At 40.3% G+C, this 13,150-nt stretch overlaps 1 protein-coding gene across 2 annotated transcripts in view; it reads right to left on the bottom strand.

Annotated features, from left to right (window-relative positions):
- Window positions 1–1,811: 1,811 nt before the first annotated feature.
- Window positions 1,812–13,150, bottom strand: part of LOC104961081 (atlastin-2) — a 13,747-nt gene continuing 2,408 nt past the window's right edge. Inside the window, exons 2-13 of one of the 2 annotated variants that reach the window (XM_010789288.1) lie at window positions 11,483–11,614; window positions 10,512–10,616; window positions 10,341–10,391; window positions 9,138–9,194; window positions 8,230–8,322; window positions 7,091–7,229; window positions 6,884–7,011; window positions 6,146–6,202; window positions 5,673–5,744; window positions 5,152–5,583; window positions 4,704–4,718; window positions 1,812–4,154 (exon numbers count right to left, since the gene is read on the bottom strand). In XM_010789288.1, coding sequence (XP_010787590.1) covers window positions 4,044–4,154; window positions 4,704–4,718; window positions 5,152–5,583; window positions 5,673–5,744; window positions 6,146–6,202; window positions 6,884–7,011; window positions 7,091–7,229; window positions 8,230–8,322; window positions 9,138–9,194; window positions 10,341–10,391; window positions 10,512–10,616; window positions 11,483–11,614 — 1,392 coding nt within the window. In that variant the 3' untranslated portion in view covers window positions 1,812–4,043. The remainder of the gene's footprint in view (window positions 4,155–4,703; window positions 4,719–5,151; window positions 5,584–5,672; window positions 5,745–6,145; window positions 6,203–6,883; window positions 7,012–7,090; window positions 7,230–8,229; window positions 8,323–9,137; window positions 9,195–10,340; window positions 10,392–10,511; window positions 10,617–11,482; window positions 11,615–13,150) is intronic. The other variant, XM_010789289.1, reaches the window with a different exon arrangement.

Here is a 13,150-nt window from a genome sequence, read left to right as displayed (position 1 = left end):
TTACCGTTTTCATAATTTATATATCTTAGCATATTCATACACACTGTTCATACTGCTCTCAGGCTGCTGTGTGTATCTAGTGTATTCATACACACTGTTCATACTGCTCACAGGCTGCTGTGTGTATCTAGTGTATTCATACACACTGTTCATACTGCTCTCAGGCTGCTGTGTGTATCTAGTGTATTCATACCCCTCACTGTTTATTCATCATTCACTTCATTCTATATTTTATTCTGTTGATTGTGTACATTACTTTTCACTTTACTGCTTGTTGCACTCCTGGTTGGAAGCTAAACTGCATTTCGTTGTCTCAGTACCTGTAATATGTGCAATAACAATAAAGTTGAATCTAATCTTGAGCAGGAACAAATGAATTTACTTAGTAGGCTACATATCTGACATTAACGATTAAACACATGTGTGCATTCTTTATAAATGCAAACCGAGTCAAGCCGACTCTGGAGGTGGCGGTATGCACCTTAAAGTGGTTTGCAATCCGCCAAAAAACCGAGAGAAGAAGAAGAAGAAGAAGACGGCGAAGAAGTAGAAGAAGAAGAAGAAGAAGCCGACTCGGAGCTGTCCGACTTCAGGCGAGCTTTTTGAGACCTCCCCCGGCTGCGATCGGCTATTCTCGTCTACTTTCGAGGCGAGCCGCAACGCGTCTCAAACAAGCCTACTGAGACGTGGTATACTTGTTTTAACAGTAAGAACAGAAAAACTAAAAAACAAGCTGAATTTCCGTTTTTCCGTTTTGGGGCAAAATTCAAAAAGAAAAAAAACGACCAGTTTCTGTTTTGTTTTGTTGTGAAATTAGAACTAAAAAACAAACGGTTAAAACGTACCTTCATCCTGAATGCTACAGTAGCTTCACAGTTTTACGACACTTTTTTTTTTGACTTGCAAAATTATCTTTTAAATTGACAAACAGTATATGTGTAATTCGTGGCACAATTCAAACGGGATCGAAAGATAATCTTTCTCTCTCCATTTACTTACATGCACCTGCCAACACTTGAAGCTCAAAACAGAAGAATATTGCAAGGGATTTTGGCAAATGTTTTTGGGCCGCTACCCACACGGTTAGCTGTGTTGCTCATTGCACAAATGCACGATCCTTACAAGTTGTACCTCGTTGTGACTAATCAGGCTTTCCAACGATATCAAATACAATACCAATTGGTATTATTAAAGGGGAGGAATAGTTGGCTGAAATAACGTTTCCAAACTTGAGGAGTTTAGATCCAAATACATAAATACGGTTTACATTTCTCCTCAGAAGTGTAGAGTTCTTACCCCAGCTATCAAATATAACACGAGGCATTTTATTTGGCTCATTTCCAGTAATGTATTGAAGTACATTTACTCAAGTACAGTACTTAGCTACGATTTTGGGGTACTTTTACTTAACTTACCTATTTCCATTTATTGCTACTTGTATACTTTTACTCCATTGTACACTATTGTACTTTTAACTCCTCTACATTTAACAACATTAGTTACTTTACATATTCACAATATATATACATATATATATATAATACATATATATATATAATACATATATATATATAATACATAAACTTTGATATGAAGTTAAGATATCCAGCAGCAGTATATAAAGTAAATACATTTGCTCCACTGTTTACAGCTGTGATGAACACATTAAGAAATACGATTTTTTAATTAACGACATGCTTAAAATGTTATTTACATTTTAAAAATGTAACTTAACTCCTTAAATCCCAGTGAACATCTTCACAATACACACATTTTAAAAAGATATTAAAAATGAAGCGACACCGTTCTTTGTGTTGTACGAGTTTGGTTTATTATTGTATTGAAAAATAAATTAACGAAAATAACTTTAAAATGCAACAAAAGACAAAGGAATAAAGAAGAAGAAAAAAAAATTAAATCCAGATTATAAACATTCTTCGCCAGCAGGGGTGGAATCGCAGTGCTCATGTAAGATAAAATGTACAAATATATATAAAAAAGGAATTTGTTAGACATATCCACAAATCACGAAAGCATTCCTTTACGTCCAGTGAGCTGAATCTGGTCTACCACCCAAACCGTTGTTCTTACAGCTACAAAAAGGTCTAGAAAATTTATATTTATATATGTATATATTCATACACATGCCCTATGTGTGGATGAGGCTGTAAAAAACTAAACTGTACAAAAACAAAAAAGCACACGGTGGTGATGTTGTGGATGGAATCATGGTGATTAAATTAAGAAAATAAGATTCAGGAAAACAACAACGTGATGGGGTCGACATCTGGAATGAAGTTCAGTCATCCAATGATCAGAGTTTGGCTTTAAAATGGAAACAGTAACATTAAATGCAAGCGATGAAATGATTTGTAGTGCCTGGTGGTTTAAAAACAACATTAAGAGGTGGTACAGTCCTTTAGATGTGACGATGAATGACAGAGACGGAATAACACTCTAGTTAAATAACAATTACATATTATCTACAAGGTCTCGGCTGAACTGGAGGAACACAATTTAAAAAAAAGCTTTGTTCTCTGAAACGCCGGCAGTCAGATCAAAATGGTTCATCGTGAGGTTAATGTTTAAAAAATCCCCCAAAATAATAACCCAGATATCGTTCAAGATTTAAAGGAATGGTTCGTAGTGCTTTCCGTTTTGGGATCAGACATCAATATTTGTCATTTTTCTACGTTAAGTTGATTTGAGGTGGAATTATACGCCGTCAAGAAATAGTTCCTAATCTTCCCTGACTCAAAACACGAGGTCCTCTACTTACTTACTAACCTTAAAGTAAACTAGAACACACATAATAGGTTTAATACTGAAAATCATGATCAAGTCAACACTGATAATATAAAAATAATGGATGAATCAATCAAGATAAAGATAATAAGGTCAACTTTAGCCAGCTACTTCAAGAGTCAGCTGGTTTCGGGGGAAATTTAGCTTATTTGACTTACAGCTCTACTTTCACGAGGTCAGACAAACTCATGGATGTTTAGAGTAACTATCTGAAGGAACAGCTTCTTCAGTCATGATTCCAAAATATTCTTAATTTGAAAACTTACAAGAGCTTGAAACGACTGCCAACACCGCCCAGATTCCTGATTTAACTCATGGTCACATACTGGAAGTCTTCATGTTAACTACAGTGCAAGAATCAAGTTTTAAACAGTATAAGAAATCAGTGATTGAGTAATGCGGAGATCACTTCTACAATAGGCTCTGGACTGTGTGGCACATAGCCTAAGTGCTGTACAGAGGTTCAATGAAAAAGTTAAATTCACTGATCAATCAAAAGCTCTGGTTAGTGAATATCTTCTGGAGATCTCCACGCTCAAGTACTTAGTCGTTTTTCCTTTAATTTCATCAGAGCTGCAGCCATGTTTACCCAGTTTTGAGTCGAGCTTCCGTTAACCGCTCACCTACGCTTCAGTCTGCACAGAAAGGTTCAAACACATCCATGAGTTTGTGATTCAGAGTAAGAAAAACTGCAACATTTCCCTGAAACCAAACTTGTTTTTTGAATTCCTTAGACTGATTTATGAGCCTGCCTGTTGTCAGTCGCTCAGTCTGAGAGCCTGTGAGTAAAGCTGTAAACTTTGGTCGTGACTCCTCCTTCGTGACGCCGCCCAGCGACAGAAACAACCCGACTGAGAGGACAGGAAGGGGGGGAGGAAACCATGAGGAGTGCTGTGGTCATGCTCATCATTCATACATTCACATAAAACGGGAATCATTAATGTCGTCGTCCGAGAGGCGAGCGCACACACCTGGGACGACACTGTGATAGAATAATGGCCCCTCCCACCAATAAATACCGTAACACCGCCCACTGACAAATAATAAAATACATCACACTGCTGCGTCTACAGCGAGTCCTTAAAACCTACAGCCAGCGCGGCGAGGAACCTTTGTCTACAGTCCGAGAACAGAAACCCATTTACACGTCTCAAACCGTCTCAAACCGGACTAAAAAAACGTGGTTTCAAAACAGAGCGGGGAGAGGATCGAAGTGGAAAGACAGCGACGGCGTGCTGCTAGTTTTTCTTCTTCACGTTGTTGTTCGAGGCGAGCCGGGGCCGAGGAGCCGGGATGAGACTTCCCAACGGGACTCGACTCCGAGCCACTTCGAAGAGTTTGGAGAAAACCTGTAGGAAGAGGAGGAGAAGCGGTTAGGGGGGGGGGGGCGAAGGAAGATGGAAAGGCAGTACTGAGGAGAGTTGTGCAAAACCATATCATCTGTGGGAAACACAGCATATACCTGCCTTCAAGTACTAAACTGAGGTTACCCCAGTGTCTCCGCCAAACCAGGGCTGAGAGGGGCGTCCACCCCGAATAATCCCACCAGACTCCTTTGCCCCTCCAACAGAGGGATGTCCTTTTCATAATTTCAAGCGATAAAAACTCTCGATCTTCTCTCAAATTATTCCTTTTTTTGGACGGCCTCGGCTCGAGTTCAGGGCGTTCCGAGCTGAATAACGGCGTGAAATGACGGCAAGACGCCCCCCTGGCGGAAACGCTGGGTTACCCAGTTTACTATTTCAGATAAATAAAATTCCCTTATAAACATCAGGTGTGAAAGAACTAAGAAGTACTAAGAAGCAGTAAGCATTTTGCTAACATTCAGAAAGCTACATCTGATAACATGAGGCAAATCTAAAATAGTCTCACGTCCTATACAGGAAGTGAAAACATACCTTTCGTGGAGTCCTCTGGAAGCATTAAGACACAAAGTAAAGTGGAAGGAGGAAGAGAAAGGTTCAAAAGAAAGCGACGGATGACAGAAATCTTGACAAGTTAAACGTTTGAGGAAAAACTAAAAGAGTTGTTTTACACAATGTCATTTTATTCAAATATTTATTTTAATTCAGGGTTAAGCGTAATATTTAAATGTCTGTACTTTAACTCCAAATGATAACTGACTCACTTATTAGTTTGTTATAGAACACGTCCATCACATACAATACACGTTTTAATGTCTCAAATTAAAGCTGATAAAGAACAAGTGGTACCAACAAGGTATTAAAAACTACCCTACAAGATATTGTCTTTTAACTAATTGGCTTTATGAGTGTGTTGGTTTTATTGCTCGTTTCAGTTTAAAAAATATAAAATGAATAAATAAAATATTGATCGTCCTCTCACCTGTTCCCAGAGGGTTTCAGCCACCTGGTCGATGACTCCTCCCACCTCACGGAACTCTCCGGAGTATTTCACGTACGCCCAGACGCAGAGTGCCGTCAGAGCGACGCCCATCAGCAGGTTACACAGCGTTGCCACGGAGTTGATGCCCACGAAGCCCGTGACCATCGACACCACGTACATCACGAACATGACGACGAACAGCGTGGCGGGGGTCCGCGCGGCGAAGAAGATGTTCTTGCCGTCGTTGTGCTTGTTGAAGTTGCTGTACGTCTGGTCCAGCTCCGCCTCCAGCTGCTCCTGGTAGCGCCGGCAGAATTCCTCGCCGCCCATTTTCTTAACGCCGCGGAAGTGTTTCACCGACGCCTGCCTGAACTCCAGGTGCCGGCGCTCCAGCTCCGCCGGGTTGATGTAGGGTTTGTCTCCGCCGCAGACCTGTGCAGAGGACAGGCTCGTTGGATCTATGTTATTGACCAAAACCTGGATCTGTAATGTCCAGTAACGACAGGTTTGTGGTGCGTTACCTGCTCCATGCCTTTGTTGTACAAGCCTTTGGCTCCTGCAACAGCTGCAAGGTTATTAGCTTCAGCTGTTGCCTAGGTAACAAATGACAAAACAGGTTAAAGATGTAGAATTTGAGTCAACACATGACAAATCAACAGAGAGTCCTATTTACGAGTCGAAGATCTGCCCCAGCCTGATCTGATAGCTAAGATTTACGACATTTATAAATATATGGAATAATATTTAAGTTAACCATTCATAAATAAAGTGTCTTTGAGCACCAGGGAAAGCACTATAACAATTATAATGCTTTATCAACATCAACATCTGAACCATTCAAAAGGTTTTTTCTATAGTGAAAAGGAAACTATTCATATTAGCTGATTATTATTCAGTTAAAAATGAATGATCTGGTTTTTGGATAGTCCAGTAGGTGGCGCTGTTTCACAGTGACAACAATACATGAATGATAATGTGTCTGAGCAGAGCTGACCTGCAGCATGGACTTGGGGTGAGGAAGCTCCTCTCCCTGATAGATCTTCATGTAAGCCTGAAACACAGAATCATAAGAGTAGGTGAGAAAGGAGGATAATCAGGAGCATTACTCACTCATTGCTGAAATAGAGTCCAGAGCCTCTTTCAAGAACAGATTGAAGGGCCATCTACTAATGACCATGTACCCTTGTGAGCTGTGGACCCTAATTTAATCTCATGCTTGTGGGTGTCCAGTGCACTCATCCTTGGCTGAGGTTGATATTGAAAGTGGATGAGATTGTTGATGATGTTGGTGATGTTGTTAATGATGTCAGGAATTATGTCTTGAATGTTGTTGTATTGTTTTAAGTGTCGGACCCCAGGAAGAGTAGCTTTTGTCAAGAGCAAAAGCTAATGGGGATCCTTAATAAACAAACATTTTCTTTCTGAACGCTTAAAACTATAACAATAAATTCACTAAAAACGACAGCAGGGGATTCACGAAACCCCAAACTTTCTAACAGGATTTTAAAATGGGAAGATAGTGGAAAAATATATGCTTTAATTTGAATGAAAACAATATCATTCTGTCCCCTAAAACAAGAAGCTTTGTCGTTTGGGACATTTGAAATGTATTTTTACATCATGGACCGAAACAAATAAATATCCCCCCTGTGTAATTTGGTAAAAAAGTAATTCCTCCTACTGACTGTAAACCAATGAAAGGCCATGATGGGCAGATGGAATATGAACTCACTTTGAAGTATTGCAACAGGTCTCTGCAGGTGATCTTGACTCCTCCGATCTCCTTCTCCACCAGGTTCTCTGGAGAGAGCAGCGTGGGGACGAGGTTCACCAGCTCCTTCTTAAACTCATCATCGATATCTGACACACACAACACACACACGTCATTAATCCTGACTGTTCACGGTGTCTGAGGAGCTGCTGAGCCCGTGGACGTTACCTCTGAGCCGACCGTCAAAGTGAGGGTTGGTGGCGACCTTGAGGCCGGGGTGAGGCAGCAGGAAGCAGCCGATGTTGGAGAAGCAGGAGTGGATGTGTTTCCTGACGTTCTGCAGCTCCTCGTGTTGGTTCTGTTTCACCTGAACACAGACGACAACGCATTCATTTCTTGCTTTATTTCTCCTTAGCGGGGGGACAAGAAGGTTATGCAGAAATAGAAATGGGGGAGAAAACTATGAGGAAACCGAGAACACAGGGTACAAATTAACGGTTATGAAAATAGCTTTTTCCTAGACTTAAGAGGGAAATGGTTAACCCTTAGATGCATAAGTGTTTTTTTTTTACCCGGTTTTCCTGAAGTATGTTTGTAATTACATTTTTTTTTATCATTTCACATTCCAGCTATTCCTCAAAAAACAACAGTTTAGGATATCATGCCATTCAAATTTTTTATTTACATTTTAAGAAATTGTAGTTTTTGTATTACTACCCCAAGCTTCCATAAGTGGATCAAAAATGACCCGCATGCATTTTCTATGGAATCCTATGGGAAAACGTTTTTTTCAAAATATAAAAAGAATGTCTAAAATTATTAATAGTGAAAAATTAAATATTTCTAGTGTGAACCAAAGTACAATACTAAATATTATACAAGTGATGTTTCTTAACCAAAATGGCATAAAAACACATTCTAATACGGGTCCTTTTTGACCCACTTATGGAAGAGTGTAGGGTCCAGTCACTCGTGCACCTAAGGGTTCAACGAGTGTTTGAATGTACAGGTTTTAGCTAGCCCAAGTCTGAGGAAGGTACCAGAAACTGTTCATTAAAAGATGGGAACAGTGAGAAAGGATTCTGATGGATGTAAAGATCCTGCAGAATGTAAAGTGCAGTGCCAGTTATCTTGCTGCAGACATTGGCCGTCCAAGTGAATACATTTCTTTGTTTGTCCTTGAGAGATGTATACCAGCAGGTTGAATACAAACTGACCAAGGACTCAATACAACATTGTGATCAGGGCCTTATAAACCTGGCATTAAGTTTCCCAGAGACAAAGATGCTGCAGATATTTTCGGGTTGAGATCCCAATACTTAAAAAAACCAGAAACCAGAGACTTCTGCCTGGCTGCTGTCACTGACCTGCAGACGCTTCTCCAGGAAGCTCCGTCCTCCCTCCAGGCCGTACGGATGCTCGTATGGATAACTCCAGTCTCTGATCAGGAACATCAGACTCTGAACAGACAAACAAATTCAGGTTTAGCGTTTACACATTTCAAAATGTTATTAATGATTATTTCAAGGTATTACAAAATCATCTTATTATAAATAAAAAAGGTAAGAATATCTCTGTGTTTCCGCCGTGAAGCTACGTGTTGTGATGTGTGTTTTCACTTCCCCTGTCGCGAGTTCGGATCGCTCAGCGATGATACTAATATTTCTGGAATCTGTGGAATCTCAGTTTGCTAATCGATATCTTGTTTTTGCAGATACGATAAGTAATAAGGGTATTTAAGCAGTGAGTTCTGTGCTAAGTACGATGGCATTTTTTCGCTCGGGGCTCATTTAGACGCTTCTTTTGAGACTTGGGTTTTGTTTCGGTAAAAATGGTTCGTATCGTCAGTTAGCTGAGTTTCTTCCCGTTAAGTGGGTATGACACATTAATAGGTTTTTAAATGTTAAGAAGCCCTGGGACACAGTTTTGTGAAAAAAAACCTGCAGACCCCTGTACCGAGGGCTCTTGGGCTTAACAGGTTAATGATTATTTCCAGGTTTTACAAAAACATCTTATTTATCCATCAACCATTATATCTATCTCAATTCCCCCTCTGTGGGACAAGTTAAAGGATATCCGATCTTTTTAACTATCAATAATAAAGCTACGGCAACATTTCTTTAAACTGAGTGGAATTCCAGTCATTACAAAAGTCTAATTTAGTCGTTAGATGATTAAGTCAAAATGTTGTTTATATCTTAGACTGTAAACAAAGTCTCTAAAAATCGAACTACATATAATTGTAAAGACAGTAAGGGTGGTTAGCAGATCACACCTGAAATGGTTTCTCATAAACTTCCTCCATGGCCAGCCGCCCGTACTCAGTGAAGAGCTGAGGAGAGAAGACATCACAACACAGTCATTAGGCTCAATTAGTGTTGGAACAAATGAGCGCATATCTGATTATCCGGTCCATGAAAGCTTTCCCATTCGCTGCTCTAAAAAGGACCCGTTAAAATAATATTTTTCTGCTGCAGCAGGAGATGTTTTGTGTGAATTGGTTGAGGTTGGTTGCCTCATTTCAGCTGCTTACATTTAATGAAGAGGTGTGCAGGACCATGTGGGCATTATTCAAACTTAATTGCAATAATAGAACAATTTAAAAAACCCATCTTTACGGTTTGATTGACAGCTGATTTGTGAAGTGCAGTGATGAGCAGTCGGCACCAAAGATGGAAGAAAAGTTTCCGCTGTGAGAGACTTTCACTTGGAGCTGCCTACAGCCTCATAAGGCGCCTGGGTTTAGTTCACAGTGATTCGTGACCTCAACGCACCACAGAGCGCCTGATATGGAGATCCTCACTCACAAGAATGAAAAGCTTTAATAGAAATGCTGCTGTAAATCTGATGGATTAAAAGCAACGTCAATGGTTAATGGAGGGTTCTGCTAGGGCTGCTCGATTAGGGCAAAAATCATAATTTGATTATTTGGGTCAATAATTGATATCACGATTATAAAAAACGATTATCCATTTACTTTGAAAACATCCATTTATTGAAAAAAAATATTTGAAAAGTATGTTTTTAACAGTTGATTACCCTGAACCTTAAGTATAATTCAACTGAAAAATAAAAAAATATTCGTTTTATTTTGATTATGTTGTTTTCATAATCGTTGCAAGCCAAAATCGTAATTGTGATTAATTGAGCAGCTCTAGGCTACGCTTGACTTTTTTTTTAAAGAAACACATGTACCGGCAATGCACACTCCGTAAAATGTAGACTCCACATTTCAGCCATCCTAGTTTTAGGAGCAGTGGGTAGCTAATTTGACTAGGAAGCATTTTGGGGGTTGGTTGCTTTGTTATCACAATGGTCAAATGGTGCAAACTGACCGAAGTGTCTGCAGATCAAACACAAGGAAAGCTGTTTGTCTCAATCACTCAGAAAAAAAACCCAAAAAAGGTGCTCTGAAATGTTTAATCTTTAAAATGTAATATTTGTCTTTTGTAAAACTGTGTGCAGGCTGATCACTGACCTGGAGGTGCTGGAGGTCGTCCTCCTGGACATTCTGGGACAGGTTGTAGACCTAAAAACAAACAAACACCTCAACCGGTTAGTCAGCTAATGCGATCACACCAATTGCTTTACAAACACCGGATTAATCTTAATAAAAAAAACAGTTGGGGCGCAATGAAATCCGGCTGACCATCACAGAGCTGGTCATGGTGCTGAGAGCGAACAGTGTGGCACAGTCTTTGATGGTGGACTGGCTGTCAAACGCCCCCTGTGTGTCGATTAGTAAAACTGCGACCTGCAACAACATCAACACACAAATTAGTTGGGATGAAAGCACACAGCACTGAAGAAAACTTAAACATGTTTTTAATAGGAGGATTTAAAAGCAGGGGTGTCCAAACTATGGCCCGGGGGCAAAATGCGGCCGTATAATCGTATAATGAAATATGGCCCACAAATTAAACTTGTGCTTTTCATATATTGTACTAATTAAATATACATCACAGTATTCATGTGTGCCCACTTTTCAAATAAATTCAATTAAAGTTGGAAAAGTTTTCAAATGAATCTTAGTTGATATAAAAAGCCCAATCACTTTTTTCCATAACACATATTTTTATAAGTAATCTGAAGCTTCTGTTTTAAGGCATGAGCTGCAAACTAAATAAATGAAACCCTAAAGAGCAGTGGTTCCCAAAATATTTTCCCAAGAGCCCCCCCAAATGACTCTGGTTGGAAGTTGTTTTATTGTAATGTAGAGACAAGGCTTTTAGTGACAATTATGTATTGCTTTACAATTATATGTAAAAAAATAAAAAACATTTTTTTTAGAAAAAGTCTAAATATGATATTTGGCCTCAAATCATCTGAGGCCTGGCGCCCCCCCCTGCGATCTTTGGGGCGCACCCCCCAGGTTGGGAACCACTGCTATAGGGAGCTGGGATGAAGGCTGTTTCTAACAGCTTTGTCAAGTATCAAGCTTAATTTACCTACATTTGATTGAACTTGGCATATGAGACAAAATACCTCTCCTCTAGTGAGCGGCCCAGCCCTTCGTGTCTGTATGTGGCCCTCTGTTAAAAGAGTTTGGACACCCCTGATTTAAAAAGGTTAAGAAGATGCTGGCTGGTTATCTGCCGGCTGACTGACTGACTGACTGACCTTGCAGCCGTCTGGTTTCTTCACCACGAACACCTCGCTCCAGGCCAGGATGCCGGTGGTCTCTCGCTCGCAGCCCCCCCGCCAGGAGAAACCGGTCAGAGGCTCCTCCTCGGTGCCGACCCACGACTCCGACTGCACAGAGACAAGAGATGACATCAGTGATCCTGCTCCACTTTGATATTAGATACACAAATCACATGAGGAAAGTGTGTTATTGACCTCATTTGATAGATGAACATTTACTGTGGAACCAGAGGATGTGGTGAGAGACACAACTTGTTTATAACCACAGGAAACAGTTTGAAACCAGAGCTGCTTGAAATGCTCTGTTAAAAAGGGTGGTGTGCTGAAAATGCATCAGCTAGTAAGATCAGTTGTTATGACACAAAGATCATTGTTATTGTTTTTAGATGAGCTTACATTGATGTAACATTTCTTTAAAAGAGAAACGGTTATTTTAGTTCAGTAACATTACAGCAAATTCACACCAAGATACTTCCATCACAGTGATGCTGAATTCAACGCATCGTCGTATACATTCTCAGCTTAAACATGGAAAAGCTTCTGTATGATCCAAACCCCCTAGACTCCCTCTTTGAGTCCTGTGCAGGAGGTGTGTGAAACAGCAGCGCTACTATAACCCGACGTGCGTGCAGGGCTTATTCAAAGCATAAAGATGGCTTTTATGTGTGGAATAAGCAGCAGCGAGCTCTGCAGGGGCCCAGCCACAGAGCCGGCATTGTGTCGACCCTAAAATCCTCTTTACAGCATCGTGAAACCCTCCAGAATGTTCCTCACTGCTTACCGTAGATTAACCCGGCCAAAGGTCGAGTCACAAATCAAAAGGTACACTCAGTTTCCTTTGAACCGGGTCACACTTTCAAACTGAAACATGGTAAAGGGAGTGGATTCCTGCTGCAGGCTTTTAAATAGCTTAAGGTGCACCTATCATGCTATTTTTAGGCATATATTATGTGTCTATGATGCGTTTCTCAAAATACAAATTGATCATGCATTTTAGACATCCCTCATACCCCTCTATTCCAGCCCTGTTTAGAGAAACGCAGATTTTGGCTTGAAAATAAATAAATAGGCGGAGCTAATGCCTGATCAGAATTCTACCGGAGATAAAGTAAAATTCTGCTGTGATAAAACGCCATCCTGTTCTAAACCACATCAAGGATTATTTCTGAAACAGTATGGAGCTCAAATGCTTTTTGAGTGCTCTCCAGTACAGGTTAGCTCTGAGTGTTAGCGAGGCTTGCTAATGTAAACACAGACCATATGTGACCTGCTCCATCGAAATCAGTCGCATTGACCCGAAGACACATTTTGAGTTGTATACACTGCTGGAAAGAGGAGAGTCCTAGCTTTCTAATGATATCAGGATTGTTGTTGTACTCCAAATATTAAGCAAAATATGTCACATTATATAATGACTGTCACAGAGTCATCATTTTGAGAAAAAGGCCTTCAAAGTTTTCTCTTCTCTGGAATCCATCGAGATTATTAGCGGAGCAAATGATCAAAATACTATACGGAGGGAAGATATTTTCGTTTGGATTACTGGTCTGGGGGAAGCTCACGAGTGTGTGTGTGTATACGTGTGTGTGTTTGTGTATTGCGTTTGTTTCCCGGGGAAAACCCTCACGAGAAACACCGGCTGTT

This window comes from Notothenia coriiceps, unplaced genomic scaffold (genome assembly GCF_000735185.1).
Source record: "Notothenia coriiceps isolate Sejong01 unplaced genomic scaffold, NC01 NC01_scaffold00032743, whole genome shotgun sequence".
NCBI classification, from domain to species: Eukaryota; Metazoa; Chordata; class Actinopteri; order Perciformes; family Nototheniidae; genus Notothenia; species Notothenia coriiceps.
The sequence above is the reverse complement of the archived record's forward strand: the minus strand, read 5'-3'. Positions and strand labels throughout refer to the sequence as shown.